This window comes from Tympanuchus pallidicinctus, unplaced genomic scaffold (genome assembly GCF_026119805.1).
Source record: "Tympanuchus pallidicinctus isolate F22 unplaced genomic scaffold, pur_lepc_1.0 scaffold11, whole genome shotgun sequence".
Classification (NCBI taxonomy): domain Eukaryota; kingdom Metazoa; phylum Chordata; class Aves; order Galliformes; family Phasianidae; genus Tympanuchus; species Tympanuchus pallidicinctus.
In genome coordinates, this window is record NW_026294627.1 from 15,095,600 (window position 1) to 15,113,283 (window position 17,684).

At 45.8% G+C, this 17,684-nt stretch overlaps 1 protein-coding gene across 4 annotated transcripts; it reads right to left on the reverse strand.

Annotated features, from left to right (window-relative positions):
• Positions 1–5,167: 5,167 nt before the first annotated feature.
• Positions 5,168–15,333, reverse strand: LOC128074900 (gap junction beta-6 protein). Of its 4 annotated transcripts, none has more exons than XM_052671221.1 (3): positions 15,196–15,333; positions 14,903–14,970; positions 5,168–7,011 (listed from the first exon to the last, which is right to left on the reverse strand). In XM_052671221.1, the coding sequence occupies exon 3, from the start codon at positions 6,987–6,989 to the stop codon at positions 6,198–6,200; it is 792 nt and encodes a 263-aa protein (XP_052527181.1). In that variant the 5' UTR covers positions 6,990–7,011; positions 14,903–14,970; positions 15,196–15,333; the 3' UTR covers positions 5,168–6,197. The 4 variants fall into 4 exon arrangements, with proteins under 4 accessions (XP_052527181.1, XP_052527180.1, XP_052527183.1 ...); XM_052671220.1 differs by having other exon boundaries at positions 14,859–14,970; XM_052671223.1 differs by having other exon boundaries at positions 15,200–15,302.
• Positions 15,334–17,684: the final 2,351 nt, after the last annotated feature.

Below are 17,684 nucleotides of genomic sequence, written 5' to 3' on the forward strand. Positions count from 1 at the left end.
GATCATAACCTGTCATACATGTGTCAGCATGGTTAGGTGATACGCTTATCAGTATCATTACAAATATTCTCCTTTATCCATCTAAACATTTTGATTTTCTGTTACCACTGAGTGCAGAGCAGAGGCAGTCTGGCCATCATGCACCTCTTTATCAGCTCAGTTCACAGGAAATCAGGGACGAGGATGAGGAGTTCTAATTTTTCACTGAAGTGCATGTTGTTATTTTATTCTTGTGTTGTGGCTAAAATGATCTTTCTGCAAAGTTCCTCAATTCTTCTTTCATCTCGACTAATTCACTCTTGTGGTACTGTCTTCTATCAGCCTATTTAAATTACGTTTTAACATTAACAATAATAATGGATACCAAAATAATATTCAATCTTCAGGCCAGGTTTTAAAGTGCTTGCTGCTGATTTATTCAGTGTTAATGCAAAACATGACACTGCGTGTCATATACATACACCTGCACAAATGCTTATATCTATATAGCCATTGCTTTATGCAGGCAAAGCTTCAGCAGGGAGGCCTGTGAGAACACAGGGCAGCCATGCTTCCCTGCATGGAGCAAGAAGAGGGCTGTGTGGGTTTAGTTCTCATTGAGGAATAAGGAAGTGATGTCTGGTACCAACATCTGCTAGTTGCCCTGGCTGGTGGTCCTGGTGAAGCTGAGTGTGTGGGTGCACCACATCTCAACTCAGGGTCCCCGGGATCCTCACACTCTCATGGTTCTGGGTGTTTGAGATGTGAGCACTCCTGCCTCAGCCTTATCTGCTTTGAGAAACTTGCATGCATTCCAATTGTCAACCCATCCCCCCTATGCCCACTAATCGCATCCCTGGTGCCACATCCATACATTTCTCAAACACCTCCAAGGACGGTGACACAACCACCTCCCCAGGGCAGTGCCTCACCACCCTTTCTGAGAAGAAATGTTTCCAAATATCCAACCTGAACACAACAATATCCAACCCTGGCACAGTTTAAGACCATTCCCTCTCATCCTATTGTTGCTACATGTGAGCATACACTGACCTCCACCTCCCCACAGCCTCCTTTCAGGCAGCTGTAGAGAGCAGTAAAGTCACTCCTGAGCCTTCTCTTCACCAGATTGAACAATCCCAATTCCCTCAGCTACTCCCCGTAAGACTTGTGCTTCAGATCCCTCACAGCTCTGGAAGGGCAGTTGCTGCTGTGGACTTGGGCTCTGGGGGCAGGTGAGGAATATTACCAGGGCCACAGGTTTACCAGCTCCTTTCCCTTCCAGCCTTCTCCTGGATCATCCATGGCACCAAAGGACATGGTACTGTTCTTCCTAGAGCTCTCTGTTACACTTCATGTGAAGTTGCCACCGTTTTCCACAGCCACCAGCAAACTGAGTGAAAATCACACAGCTCAGTGATTTGTGAGCGTGGTGGGTGGACAAGGGCTCCAAAGAGGAACGCGTGGAGGGCTGCAGGGCATGGGCTGCCCGCCCAGCTGGCAGAAGTGCTGTGGGGAGGTCGTGGCTGCAGCGTGCCATGAGATCTGATGTTGCAAAAGGGCTGTGCAGGAAGCAGCTGGGTGGCATCGCGGTGTTCCTTTGTTACACCCTTCCCAGAGGCCTGGCCCAAGCCTAGGGAGATCAACGGGGATTTTTGGAGTGGCAGCGAGGAGCTTTGAGTCAAGCCCTGAAATTTCTGCAAGCCTCAGAAGACATTAGCGTGGCTTTCACGGCACCGAGCAGCAGGGGGAGGCTGCGGCAGAAGTTCTGGTGGGGACGGGCCTGCAGCAGGGGCAGGAGGGGCGGGGTGGGGACGGGGTGTAGGGAGCGGCCCTGCTGTCCCTGCTCCTGCTGGCACGGACGAGGCAGGCGCTGGCTGCGGCTCTGTGAGGCTTCGGCAGCTGAGTCAGGGCCTTGCCCGGGCCTCTCCCTGCCCACTCCTCCCACAGACCCACCTGCCGTGTGCTGTGTCAGAACTTGGGCGACCCACCCGAGGCCTCACGCTGAGATGGGGGCTGCACTCCACAGCCATCATCGGGTGTGTGGGGTTCCTGCGGGTTTGCTGGGTCAGCCTCTGCTCCTGGTAACAGTGACAGGACAAGAGGGAATGGCCTTAAGTTGTACCAGGGGGGTTTCGGGTTGGATATTAGGAAAAATTTCTTCTCAGAAGCAGTGTTGAGGCAGTGGAACAGGCTGCCCAGGGAGGTGGTGCAGTCACCAATTGATGGGCATCATGGTGAGATGGACTGATGATTGAACTGCATAATCTTGGCTTTTTCCAACCTTAATGATTCCATGATTCTGCCGAGATATGCACTGGAGGGGTGCTTCTCCTAGGCAGGCAATTGGGCACAGTTTCCTTGTTACACCACAGCCACAGCAAGGAGCAAGGGGAAAAGCCAGCAGGGCAAGGAGTGTTCCTTTATGAAGAAGATAAATAGATTTATTTCAGAAGTACAGCAATAAAGCCTTTGTTTAGTGTAGGAAATAGAGGTAACTGTGGCATGTAGAAAATCAAAGATGCAAGTGAGGTCCACCTCAAGTTGGTGGCACGCTTCCCAGCCCACTGCAGCAGGGTGGTGGGGGGTGATGCAGTATGAGCAGTTGACATGATGTGTGTCTACAGGGTCCCTGCTTGTCAGAGGGGCTGGGATGCCTGCGCTCACTCTGATCTGGTGTGGATCCACAAGTTGGCATTAGGTCAGGGTAGTAATTTGAAAAATGAAATGCAATCTCAGAGCATCCCACCACTGGTCTGCTTTGTGTCTTTGGCATCCAAGGTTGCTGGGATCAGGTCAGCAGACAAAACTGAGGCTGCAGGAGGCTGGGCTCAGAAGAAAGAGATGAAGGAGGATATGCAGTGGGTTTAGAGCCGATGTCTGTTTTGTGTAATGGGAGTGGAACATGTCAGACACAGAGCTGGTCAGGGCTCTTCCTTATCTGATAGGAAAGCAAGAGGGGGGATTTAAGGAGGGCTTCTTAAGAGGTTCTGAATAATCATTTGGCACCTGGGCCAATTTAAGCAATCTTTGCCCCAGGCATAACAAAGGGGAAAATCGCAGGGTGGGGATGTGCAGCCAGAGATGGGCAGGAACAATTAAGCCAGTTACTAGTAAAGAAACTCGCTGAATTTATGCCAGCACAGCATAAATTTCTGGTGACTGGCAGGGCAGAGACTTTGGAGACCCTGGCTGTGAGTGATGATGTGGGAGCAACAGCAGGCACAGTGGAGGGTTGTGAGCTGATGTGCTTTAGGGCCAGGAGCAGCCTCAGCCAGCTTGCAAGGATGTGGGGCTGGAAGCGCAACTAAGAGGGCACTGAAAATTTCAGGGACTTTTACTTGGCACTTACAAAAGTCAGATGACGTTTCAGATAAAGGATTGCATGATCAAGGATGCACAGTAGTGTGATGAGAAACATCACAGCCCAACACAACTCAGTCACAACTGATGCACTCTGCTGAGGCAAGAAATCTGTACAAGTGCAGCCTTGGATAAGCTCTGGCTCCCATCCATGGTGCAGGGACCAGCACATTTGTTTCCGGCTCACCCAGGTGCCAGGGCACTCCAGCAATGGAGAAGGGCTGTTTGTGCTGACACTGTATCAGGCACTCCTCATGTGAAACAGCCAACCAACCCAAACCCATTTACAGCACAGCCTGTGCTGATGCACAAAGCAGCACGTATGCTCATTTTCTTCACTTAGGCTTTGCCCATTTATCCAGGCTTAAACTTGCAACGGCTATGGAGCTGGTACTCTTGAAAAATTCAACTACTAGAACAAGAACTACTTTTCAAAATTTTTGTAAATGGACAATGAAAATACCATATACAGAGTTATGTCCAGTTTGGGGTTTAATAGGCATGCCCTTTGTAAGAAACCAAGCAAAAACACCCACCCTCCAACTGAGGAGAACACAGTTGCCTTGAGATGTTTTTTAGGTTTTGTTGACGTCCAGCATAGGTCTATTTAATTTGATCACAACATGATGAGATGAGGCATGATCATGCATAATCATTAACCAATCTCCATTCCTATTCCCTATATGGTATGTGATTCACAGCATGCCCTGGATGAAAGTCCACAGCTAGGGCTGCCCTGTGCAATATAACTCTGGACCAAATGTAGCCTCTTTGCACACTGAGCCCAGCATAGCATGAAGCCTGAACTCTGTCTTTGTTCTTTAACAGAACGATGGGGAGAATTTGCTGAGCAGGGCAAACCTTGAACTTGCCCATTGGAAAGAAACAGAGCCATTGAAGTAAATACGTTTAGACCATTGTCACAGCCATACATGGAACCCGTGCAGCTTGGAGAAACCACAAGGCTTTCAGCAACTGTACAACCATGCAGACAAAGTTTCATACCTGCTTTTTCACCTTCTAGCTTGCTGGCAAAAATATCCAGAAGACTGTCAATAGCTTTTCATAACAATGATTGGAAAAGAAACTACTGTGAAGGCAAGGAAGTTGAGGAGTGTGCCAGAAGAAGAGAGTGGCAACCAAAATCCATTCTCTGAGGACAGAGTTGACTCCAGCTATTTTCTCTCTGTTGCTTGGCCCTGCACCCTATTAAGATGTAGGGGCCTATTAGGTTCTACATAAAGCAAGAACAAGCCAGAAGCCATTTATAGCGTGGACACATATACACAAAGTAAAAGTCTGATGTGACAGAAAGAAAACTTAAAACTGAAGATGGTTTATGCATTAAGTGCAGTCTCTGCTCCTAGTGACACATGTAGCAGCTCTTTAGAAAAGTAGCTCTGCAGCACAAAAGCAGTGAGGTTAATTCACTTGCACTAGTATAAAAAAAAAAAAAAAAAACAACTCTGAGGACAGTGCACTCATGACATACTCTGGTGAAAAGTGAGATGCAAAACAGGAGAAGCACACATAAAACAGCATAATTAGGGTCCTCTGCTATATCCACCTCTTTGACATTTCAGGATTCTTCACTTTCAGCAGCACACCTATCCCAAAACTCCATCCTCCTGAGCAGACAGGTTATGTGCTTACCTCAATTATGGGGGATAACAGAATTAGGACATCAGTGCTCTGGGTGGGAATGAGCAACATACAAACCACGCACACTTCAGATGCAGAGTCCTTGCTCAAAAGCAGCCTTTCATAAGCACTTGTCTGGCTTAAGCTCTCACTAGCATTCACATATAGACTCTCACTTCATCGCCAAAGTTTAAAGTGTTTGCCTTTTATTCAGAAGACTTTCTCCATTTCCAGTGTTTAAGATACTTTCCCATGTCTTCCAGAACAAAGAGCCCCTAGTTTCATAACAGCACCAGTCTACCACAAAAGAAAAAAATAGCTAACAGAAGCAAAAGGTTCAATGATGTGATATAGCATAAGGAAACAAATACAGCAAATGCGTTAGAGAAATAAACATGTGCTAAGTGGAGTATTTACATAAAATTATGTATGTTCCTATAAAATTGGCAGCATGCAATGAAAAGATTAACAGGAATACTTATACAAGGTCTGCTATTTGTCAAAAGCAGGTCTACTTGGACTGCACCTGTATCGCCATGCTGCTTTTAGGCACAGCACTGCCCTTAGAAGCTAGCTACCCAGTTCTCCACACTACCTGTGGTGGGGATTTCATACAGCCCCACAGCCAGCAGTGCAGATGCAGGTGCCTCAAGTTACTCATCCAGACTCAAGCAGTGCTTGCAAAGCTGTAAAGATGTGGCCTACTGCTATTTCCTCTCCATGAATATGGTAGCGCAGGGTTCATCTGCAATTACCTGCTTGAACAAAGCGCAGAGTCAGTTGCTTACTGTAACACCTTAAGTAACATGGAATCTTAGATTTTACAAAAATACTTTAATTTTCTGTTCACAATCAAAAACTATCTTTATTACAAAACAGTTTGAAACATTAGCACATCTAGCTTGGAAAGACTTTTGTTCTTATTGCTGTTGCATAGCATTTTCAAGGAACCACACAAAGGCACTAGTGCATTTGTCAGAGCATCCTTGTAAGGATATCTGTAGGAAAATACAATTTCCTATTTAATCCTCATAACTTTCAAATATTTAAGCTGCCTTTTTTTTTTTCCTCCTCAACAGGTGCATAGCTGACACCTGTCACTACACATCTAAATCTTCCCCAACAGAAGCTGTTTAGTATAACAAATTTTATTTGCAGCCATTAGACAAAGAACATTCACCCTTTTCAGAGTGAATACCAGCACTGACACCACCTTAGCTACTTGTGAATCCTATAACTGTGTTCTGACAGCTATCAGATATTAACTCATTCATTTCATTTTGTTTGGTTTCTTCTTTATTCTCATGGTTGGGGTGGTGTTTCTGATTTCCAGCTTTTCTAGACCTTCTGAGAAAAAATTTTGTCAGTAAATAACATAATTCAGCCACATTTAAAAGAATGCAAATGCTGGACACAGCAATCATGAAAATAGTGAACACTGTCTTTTCAGTAGGTCGAGAAACAAAGCAGTCTACCGTGTTGGGGCAGGGCCAAGCACTACATTTCATTAAGCGAGGCATCCGGAACCCATCATACATGAAATAGAATGCATACATGAAGACTGCTTCAAAGACCAATCTGAAGAAGATGCTGCAAGTGTACGTCCACCACAGGGTGCCCTCAATACGAAACTTCTGGGTTCTGATCTCTTCAATGTCCTTATACTCGCATTTCTGGTCTCCCTTTCTGAACTGCCTTTTCTTCTCGTGCCTCCTGTAAGCCACATGCATGGCCACCAGCAGCGCAGGGGTGGAAACGAAGATGAGCTGCAGGGCCCAGAGTCTGATGTGAGAGATGGGGAAAAAGTGATCATAGCAAACATTCTTGCAACCAGGTTGCAAAGTGTTGCAGATAAAGTCATCTTGTTCATCTCCCCAGACTCTCTCTGCAGCCACAACCAGGATCATGATACGGAAGATGAACAGGACTGTGAGCCATATCTTGCCAATGCTGGTGGAGTGTTTATTTACACCTCCTAAGATGGTCTGCAGAGCTCCCCAATCCATTGTCTTGTTTTAAAGGTATGACCTAAGACGAGATAAAAAGAAAAAGGTTCATCAGGGTGGGAAAAAAAATACTGTTAAGCATACAGTATAAAATAAAAGCAACATTGTAAGTATAATTCATAGGCTGTGGTAACGTCTTGTTGACACGGTCTTTCTGGCAAGCAGTCAAAGTGGCACGGTAACCAAATATCAGCAGGTGACATTTTGTTGCTTGATAACCTGAAGGGAATCTGTCTGACTGCTAGGCATATTTGGCAACTGAAAGCTTCTATCCACATGGGTGAGTAGAAGTAGACAAGGGAAATCCCACCCAGATGACCTTCCCTTGTAACACAAGTATATTACTCCTCAAACAGGAGAGAAGTTTCAGAAGCTGGGAGAAAGCCAAAGTCCACAGACAGGCCAGCAGAAGCTCAGAGACTCTGCAACAGAAAGAGCATTTCCAGTAGTTGGAATTCAAAGTATAATGACTGTAAAGCTAAAATCCTTTGATTTGTTATCTGCCCCATACCTCCCCAGGAGCACTGCAACTGTTTGTGGAACCTGAAGAAATCCACACAACACGCATTTGCATCTGGCATAAAGAAGCATCTCACACCCCTTCTCCCTTCCGATGAATTTACTGAGAGGTAATTTGCATGTTACTCTGAAATTAAGAAAACATTCCTTGTGCTTCTGAGGCAGAAGTGCTCCTCAACCTCTTTGCTCTGAAATTTCTCATCAAGAGGTTGATTTCTCAAATTTGTGAGTGTTATCATCTCTCAGAGATCATCTTACTTTGGCAGTTGCAGCACAGGGCACTAATGAACAAAAAACACTTCTCCAGGGGTTCTAGAGAACAGCTCTGTTGCTGCTGGCAAAGCCCACTGCATCTATTGTGATGTAATTCAATTTTTATCAACTCTGAGATAGCTGCAGAGATATACCTTCCTTATCTTCGTTGTGCAGTGTGACCCAACTGCTGCACCACACTTCCATTTTGAGCACTGTCAAAACCTCCCTGCTTTACAATGGTTACATATATTCATGAATCACATACAACAGTACAAAGCATCAAAGAACACGACAGCTCTGGCAAAATGAAGAAGTCTGATCATGATGTGAACAAAGGGTTTTTTCTTTCCTGACATATTGGAAGGTTCTGGTTGCTGAAAACATGTTTTACCAGGTCATCTTGGATGACTGTGTGGGGTTACTTCAGGAGCAGAAAGAGTGGGGTGGAAGAAGGGCAAGATTTCCTCGAGACTGTAAGAAACCTTTCCCGATTCTGACTCTCCTGTGGGATGCAGTGTGAGATATTACCTCTGCATCTGTCTGAAAAGAGTCCTGGTTGCAGAGCTGCCTTCCTATCACGTTTTGGGTTTTTTTCCTCCCAAACATAAACTGTATATTTCATCAGCATATGGATATAGAGAAAGTCTCTGCAGGTTAGCACACGAGAGCATGGGAAGGACTCTGAACACCAGAGATACTTACAAAACACATTTTAGAATATTTGACTCTATCCCTCTTTTTTTTCTGCCTTATTTTAAATTGCTCAGATCAGGTGTTTGTTTTGTTTTCCTTTTTTATTTATTTATTTATTTATTTATTTATTTTTTAAACCAGATCATCATATAATCAAACTGAAGAACTGAAGCAGAGGAAAAGTTACAGCTTTACTACTAATATTCATGTTCTCTCACTAACGTGCATGTTGCTACTATGGAACTAATGATGTGACTGACATACCTCAGCACTGATTAGAAATACCTTCATGCACCACAGTTCTAAGTCCTATGGAAGACAGTTACCACATGAACTGTAGCATTACGCCTCATCTACCCACTCTTTAAATCCAACAACTTGTGTTTCTTCTGTCATTTTTCCCTCTTTAATCAGCCATCTCCATAAATACGAGAAGATGAGAAGGAGGAACTGCATATTCCCTTCTCATGAGCCCCATTTCTTATACTTTCTTGCCTCACTATAAACCAATGCTGCTGCCTTTCTTTTGCTACAGCTTCCCAAGAACTTGTTTCCATGTACAATTGTACTTCCTGTCTCCCTGTGAAGAACGAGATACCAAAATACAAGTGCCTCAGGGTGTACTTAAAGGATACCCTGTCTTTAGTGGCAGAGCTGGATACAGACACTTCCCCATCACTGCTTGGTCCCAATGCAGTTCTCCATCCTCTGCAGCACTGTGAGGATACATTATAACCCAGAACCCAACTGGTTTGTTTAGAAGTTATTCCCAGTACTGGTACATTGTTTTTTTTGTGGGTTTTTTTTTCCCCCCCCCAGCCTGACCCATTTCCATATTCTGCTTTAGCACACAGACTCTACAAACCATTTGGAAAGAGTGTCATTTTAAAACAAACTGCACATTGCAAAGCATCAGAATGAGCAGCTAGTGGAAAAGAGGGTGCTGCCCTTAGCAGGGATGCTTCTTCAAGATAGTGTGAAACTACACCATTCACCTGACTGTTCCATCTCCACTGAGAGCATATCATGTTTCAACCCTAATGAAACTACGTCTGTACCTGGATGCAGGCAGAAAAAGCCACTGCACTTCAGAGAGACAGCTGTTCCTAATCTGACCTGATGGGCAAGTAAAACAGGACACCCTCCCAGGGCCATCTCCACTCCTTCCCAAAGCCCTTTGACGTTCATATCCACCCAAACATTCCCCTCTTCACTATTCCCACCCACCTTCCAACTCCTCCAGCAATCTCTCCCACTCCACCTGCCACCATCCCATTCTTCCTGCTGCTTGCTGAGCTAGTCACCAACCTTTGTCCCTCCTTGTTCTACCCTCATGGCCTGACTTGCTTTTATGCTAGCAGAAAGGCATGTGACTTCTGAGGAGTTCAGGAGACTGATATAAGCACTGATCAGATACTGCACTCAGTGAAGTTCTTGAAGAGCAGAAGAGCTGAGACTGCAAGGCCATATTCAAGCAGCTGAAACCCTACCCAGACACTCTGGACCTGGTTTTCCCTGACTTTTAATATTAGATACTCTAAACTGTGTTACTGAGAGATAAAGGCAATTCATAAACCGCTGAACTGCCCACCTTTCATCCAATAAATAGACAGTGACCAAAGCAGAATGTAGGTTAACTGAGTATGGCCCTTCACAGACCACTCCATCCAGATATCAGGTCAGGGCTATCTGCAGTGATGTGAAGTCTCATTCACTCCTAGTTTACTGTGTACTGATGTGATGTCTCATTTATTCCTAGTTTCCCAAAAAAGGTAGGGTGCTGATCCCCACTGCAGGTTATCTTTCTTTCAAATACTTGCTTTCCAGACCTCCTTACTAGTAAGTAAAATATTAACTGTCTGGCTGAACAATGGAAACAAAAGCAGGAAAAGGACTTCCCTTTGATGGCTGCTAACTCTTACAGATAATTGTGTGAGCCAATCCACTTAAATGCACGCAGAAATTACAGTGTGAAGACAGTATTTGCTCATCTCAGAAGTAAAGCACTGGACAGGAATAAGTTAAGACATGAAAAGCCAGGTGAAATTGGGACAAAAGAAAAAAAGTACAGTGGGAATAGGGACTGAAGATAAAGGAGGAAGATGAGAAGAACAGAAAAATAAGGTAGTAAACTCGAGTAGATGAAGCATTTAGAGTGCATTTTGAAACGAGACTGTGGTAACCAAACAAATTCATGAATCTGTTCTTCTACTGGCTGAACCTTCTGTTCCTCCATCTGAGAAATCAGAGGAGCAGGACAGCACAGCTATTACAGCAGGAGATAAAAATGATCCTACAATGTCACTACTCTCACCCAAAGAGCTGGCAGTGCAGGAAATGGTTCTACATGACCACACAACACATGGAGAGGCACACAGTTCTTCCCCCAGTGGGCTCAGGCACCGTTAGAAGGCCAGACAGCAGGACAAATAGTTACCTATTTCTGCAGTTTTCCAGCTGCTGGGCAGGTTTTGAGCTCTTCTCTGCCAGACTGCTTACTGCTTAAACTAGTTCCTGTCACCCTGCATTAAACAACCACCACAGCATTCTGCATGCACCCACTAAAATCCCCCCCCATCACACCACCACCAAGCACTTCAGGCACACAGCTGCTTGCAGGTGTTTTTGCTGTTCTCTGGTAAGGACTGGTATACCGGATAATCATTAGTCAATGGTTAAATCCAGGGCTTCAGCAAACCACAGAGTGCAGAGCAAAGGTAGAAACAACAGAGGCTGCATTGCTTTCACGAACACACTGTGGAACTTACTGCTATAGGATATTAACAAGGCAAAAAAAGTCATGTTGGAGGCACTGTAGGAACATCTAAGGGATCCAGTCAGGACCCACAGCACGTATAAATCCAAAGACTGCACACTCCTCTGCTATGGTCCAATTTATTATTCTAAGGGAACCAAACAGAAATGCAGAGGTTGTTCACAGTGTCTCCATTCCTATCAGAATTTCAGTGTAGGGAACCAGCAGTCACCAGTGCAAAGTGCTTCTAGATATTGGTATAAGATCAGCAGTCTGCAAAGGCAGATGTCCCTTCATCCAACCCAGGAGTACCTCAGCTGAGATAATCTTTAAACAAAATTTACTGGTCTTGATCGGAGCTGGAGATAAAGAAGGAAATCAGAAGCCTGAGAGCAGCAGCTTCAACACAGAACAACATTGTCGGGATGGAGTCTAAGAAGCTTCTTATAAATATATATTAGATCAATATCTTCCGAAGACAGCATCCCTTGATCTCAGCAAGGAAGGCCAGCACACAGGCGACAACACTTACCTGCTGACTCTCCCAGACTGTCTACTTAACTTTAAGCCTACCCCACACCTTAGTTCCCCAGACATTAAATGAGATAGCGAGATCTCACTTTCTCACAGGGTTGTTCTGAAGTGCTCCTCTACAACTGGACACTTCAGAGAGTCATACTTCGTTATCAGTGGACCAAGAGTGATAAGCACTATTTCAAAGTTGAAATACAGAGCTTAAATTGAACCATTCTGAACACTTGTTACTTAAGAGAGAGCACAGCTCCTCCCATTATGACAGCTGCAGTGTAGAGTTCACACTTGAAGATGCAGCTTTGAACTCTGACTCAGGCAAACTGAAATCCTTTCATTTCACTATTATAAGAAGCTTCCAGCTATTTTAATTTTACCGCAGTATATTAAAAACATGGGTGCTTCAACTGCACATTCTTTCAAGAATCAACAGTTCTACTAAGAAGTTGAATAAGGATCAAAAGATCAGTCTAACAATCCCAAAAGCCCGTGCAGCTCTCCAGCAGCTTTGTTCTGAGCACCTATCTCCACATCAGAGTGGAAACTGGAGAGCAACAGAAGAGCCAAGACAGATAGGAGTTACAGTATATCTGATTTGACACAAGAACAGGCCAAGACTAATCAGGAACAGGAAACCTCTGACAGTTGCAGGTCTGAACACAGCAAGCATTGTGTTTTCTTCTACTCAAAAATATCCCAACAGGATACACTGTTTGCTCTAAGCCTCATGTAAGAAAATCTACTGCCTTTAAAACAACAGGTCACTACCCAATCTGCATGTAGTATCAAAAACATATGCTAAGTAAATAACAAGAGCGTTGAGGATTCAGCCCCACACTGACCACATTATGACTACCCTATTTCATGCCCTTACATCCTCCCAAGCCATTTTCCAAGCAGGTTTGGCAATATCCATGGCTATTTCACTACCCTACAACTGCAAATGGAGAATTATCATCCTCCAGAACACCTCTGCATGAAATTCACTCCACTTGTGGAAAATAAGACGTCAGAAAGGTTGGTCATGCTCAAAGGTATGACAAGATTGAAGAATTCCAACTAGAATTTGGCCCCTCAGCAATTTTTGAAGGAAATGTTTACAGGGGGAAAAAAAAAAGTGTGCTTAACAGCCCTTGCTTTGAAAGGGATTCAAATTCCTGAGGACTATTTCTTCATTGATGTGAGTGTCCTATTTCCCAAACTCTAAATAAAGTTTTACGTGCACTTAGCATTGCCCCCAGACACGAAAGTAGCAGTACTATTTGTCTGGGTTTGTAAAAGACAACAACAATCACCAGGCTTAGGCATACATCCACATTCTCTCTACAGATTCACCATGTGTTCCTGGAGATACACCCACTCCCACCTCACAGGATTTCTGACGGGCAGATTGCTTGCTCAGAGAGGGGTTGAACCTTCATGGAAACATCATCACTATTTTATAGTGGAATGCAGCTTTTCCTTCACTGTGCGTTTTGTCAGTATTTCTTTCAGTGAAAGTAGAGATAAAAATCAGCTTTTTTCCTTTTAAAAGTGTCTATGGCAGGAAGAACTACATATGAGAAACAAAAGGAAAAAAAAATGTTTTCAGCTTCCCTTTAGTAACTAATTGCTGCATTTCTATATTGTTCATATTCCTCTTGTTTTAACAGCACTGTATCTCTCCTCATACATCATCACTTCAGATTTTCCTTTACACAAAACAGTACTTAGTCAGGCAAGAGTGGAGTATCTTTTCAGATAAGCCACCAGTCATCATTAACAGCAATTAAGAGCTGTGAGGAGCAGAACAAGGAAAAAACATCTGAAGAAAAACAAAAATTAAACCCATGCTCTCGTTTGTTGAAGTTTCTGACATCTTTTATTTCCCCATTCACATGACAACAAGAAGCACCATTTGTAAAGCGCCCTTTTTGCTGACAGCTGAATCTCTGCAATAACTTTGTGCAGTAACTTAAATGTACCTCAATGTACCTCAATAGATACTGAGATATTCTATTGTACCTTTTTCACTTTTTGCACCAACTCAATGAGTCTGCCAAGTAATCTCACACTGGTTAGACTTAAAGGCATGCAAAATAACACAGGCAGAAGTCCAGTGTTCAGTAATTTGAAAGAAGTGGCCCTGTCATGAAAAAATGGATTCTTCCAGAGATGCATCAGAAGCCATGCTTTTTTATTGCTCCATTTTAAGCTCTGTGACACATAGTCCTTATACCACCAGTTACCAGACTGGCAGTCCTGGGGACTGAAGTCTCAAAGAACGTGCGCTAGAAGATCATCATGGCTCTGCAAACATACGCAAACCCCATCTAGAAAAGTCATATTGCAATCCCTAACTGGACACAAAGGTGCTTCCTTCGAGCTCATTGCAGAAGACTGAAGCCTGACTCACTGTTGCTCTGTCTCTGAGCTAAACCTACAGTCTTCCTCCGTGCTGCTTTTCCTGCCTTATTTCAAGGCAAGCAGGCTGAGCAACAGAGACCAAGAGATAATAGAAACCACAGAAATTCATTAACGAAAATCAAAAATGAAACTAGCTGATGCTACTTTCAACCCAGGGCGCACAGACTTTGTGGTAAACCCAGCCACAAGCCAGGCCCAGACCTAGATATGACTGCACACAAGCCACAGCTCATTAGTGATAAAAGCACAGCAACTTTGCTTAAAAGAGCACTCGAGATAAAAGGCTCCTTGTCCTCTAACCACCCTCTGATTGCTCCCTTGGAATATTTCATAAAATCACAGAATCGTTAAAGCAGGAAGAGACCCTTAAGACCACCCGTCCCAGCCAGGCACCCAGCGCCCACTGCCCGCTATCCACGTCCCTCAGAGCCACGTCCCCGCGTTTCCTTGAGCACCTGTGGGAGCGATGCCTCCGCCAGCTTCCCACTTACTGTCCCAGTAACGCCTCGCCAACCGGCGGAGACTTTCCTTAAGGAAGAGATTCCTCAACAAAAGAGGGGGAGCGGCGGGCCGGGCCGGCAGGAGCAGCGCCGTGCTCCCAGCCGCAGCGCCGTGCTCTGACTCACGGCTCAGCTCCGCTCCCCCGTAGCTCTGAGGAATGCTTCCAGCGCGCGATCGCCGGACCTGTCAGTTCGCTGCAAGCTGTTTACCTCGGCGCAGCTCTCCGAACGTCCGTAGGTGTGCCGCGAATTACCTGCAATTGCGGAAGCCTTTATTTCGCTCGGTGCCGCAGCTGCTCGGGCACTTCACATAACGCGCTCACTAAGAGAGATTGGGGATGAGAAGAAGAGCTGTTAGGAGTTAAATAGACAGTAGTGACCGAGAAAAGCACTCCCGTTAAGGCCGGGGCTCCGCGCTGCCCCGCAGGCTGCGGACGAGGAAGCGGGGCGCGAAGCAATGAGCCCCACCGCGGGGCAGGGTCCTGCCGCCGCCTCCGCCTCGTTCTCCCCCTCGCCCGCCCTCCCTTCCTCCCGCCGCTCCCCTCACCTGCCTCAGCGCTGCCGGGACCCCTTCGGGGCCAGCACCCAAGCTCAGCGGTGCGGTGCCACAGGAACAGCCGGCCCCAGGCTCCCGGCCCGCAGCTTTAAGGTCCCTCCCCGTTCACCTGCCGCCGCTTTTAGCCCGCCCCGCGCCCGCCTCCACCGTCACCGGTTTCCTTCGCGGAGTGCTCGGGGCGGAGCCGGGCCGGGAGCGCCCATCCCGGCGGGGCCCGGCTGTGCGGGGACAGTGGAGCCCGCGATGGGGGTCTCGCCCCTTCCCTGAGCCGCCCCTTCCGTAGCCATCCCGCCTAGGGAGGCATCGAGCGCAGGACTATGAGGAGAGGGGGAGAGGGCAGAGGCAAAGGGCAGGAAGGCAGAGCGAGGCCTGGGGCAATGGGGGAAAATACGGCAAAAAAAGGTGCTGGAGCAAACCCATAGAGAGATGATGGCAAATGTGGGTTTTGTAGGGTAACTGTGCGTGTGAGATAACGGAACCGTATGCTGTCTTGTCAAATCCTGGTATTTGGAAGGCTCTGTTCCTCGTGGAAGTTGTGATTGGCAAATGATAGCAAAAAAGCCAATGGTTGCTGGCTTTGTGAGAATGTTCTGAAGGGTCCCTGAAATGCAGCTGCAGCTCCTGGCAGCTTGTGCACTCCTCACACCATAGCTCCGTATCCATGCAGGACCCACTCTGCACACTGTTCTGTTTCCATTACAGCTTTGCTGTCATAACCTTGGGGTTCAGAAATCTGAAACCTTGATTCCTCCACACGTACATGTCTAATTAGAGAAATGGTTGCTAATGCTCTACCCAAATTTCTGGGGAAAGCACATGGTACAACTGCAGCAGCGCATCTCAGGCTTGGACATGTGTTCGCACTCACTGAGGACACAGAGTGATGGATCAGGTGACAAAGCCTTTCCAGCTAAATTCTTCTGCCCCTTATCTCCACTTTCCGGAATAAAAACAGTTCCAGTGAAAATCTTTGGCAGAAGTCAATGGCTCATTTCATTGTCTAGCACAAGCAACTCAATCCTTGCATGTGATAGATAAGAAATTGCTGCCAGCTTTGGTTTAAGTATTGCCTTCCATCTCCATGGCACTCATCATCTACCACTCTTCACGGAGCTCCCTGCAGCCTGCGCTTTAGCACCACAGGCATGTTCATGTCGGAGATCTCCAAACGTCTGCAGCCCAATCTGCTCCAAGCAGGGCCTGTGTTCCTCTCAGACTGCTCAGCACCCGCACTGCATCCACATCAGTTTCAGACAGAGACAGGTCAGTGCACAGCTGGAGGCCCAAGGTGTGCGATGCTGAGCCAGACTGGCAGTAAATACCTGAGGCCTGAGTCTTCCTGGCTCACTGACTTCCGTGGGAGTTGCACTGGGGTGTGTTCAGGGTTCATGCGCACAGCACAGTGCCTTTCAGGAAGGGAGGCGGCTCGGGGCCATGTGGCCATGCTTTGATAAGGGGAGCCCACCTCCCTATGGGAGAAGAGCTTTGGAGGAGACAACAGGGACCTGTGAGTCTCTCCCTTACCAGCTACATTCCAGCTCAACTCAGTGACTGAAAAAGCCATACATATGCCCTTTATGTCATTCCCAGCTCAAAAAGCTTCCAGCTGAACACTGGGTATGTTTAGCTGTAGAGAAGATTTTGAGTTTGTGCTGTTTGCAAATCTGTATTTGCTGCCAAAAAAAGTTTTTTTACAGAGAGAGAAGTATGATGAGGAACTTGAGGAGTCAAGACCGTGTTTCTTACTGTGCAGTTACCTGCAGGAGAAGAGCCGTGAGCAGGGCAGAGCAGTCCTGTCCTGTCTGCCTTCAGGGGGGTGCTGCCCTCCAGTGCCAACACCTGGCCTTGATTCCAGAGCAGAAACCCACAGCTCTGGCAGGAAAAGACAAAAAGAAAACTTACTTGATGTTCTGCATTTCCAAAAGGAGATGTTGTTACTGAAGTGGTTCTGTGGTTGGAACCACAATGTCCCTAAGCATGGGTGCTTAGGGAGCCAGGCTCTATTCCACCAGGCCTTTTTTCATCCTCCCACATGCTTACTCACAGTGCCAGATGCTGCCTCTCCAACCTGGTGGTGCCAACATGCTGCTTGATTGTAAGTACTGAACTGGGGCTGAGAGATGTGTGCAAGAGTGCTGGAATTTAAGAAATATGGAAAGGGTTTCCTAGTTACAATCTTAACATTTTCTCTTTATGAGAAAAAGTTTAAATATATTTAGTAATTGTTACTAGAATTAATTAGAATTAAATTGTATTTGTCTCTTCACAGATGAAGAATGTTTTAGAAGAAGCATGGCTTGATAAGGCTGTGACATAAATACATATAAATTCACTGCTTAATTTTTAAGTTAAAAAGGGAAAAGGAAGGGAGGAAAGAAGATAGAAATCACTTATTATTGACATGTAATCAAAGAGGAAAAATAAAGTGACAGGGCTCAGAAATTCCATGCCGAAGGAGAAAAAAAATCACCAGGATATTT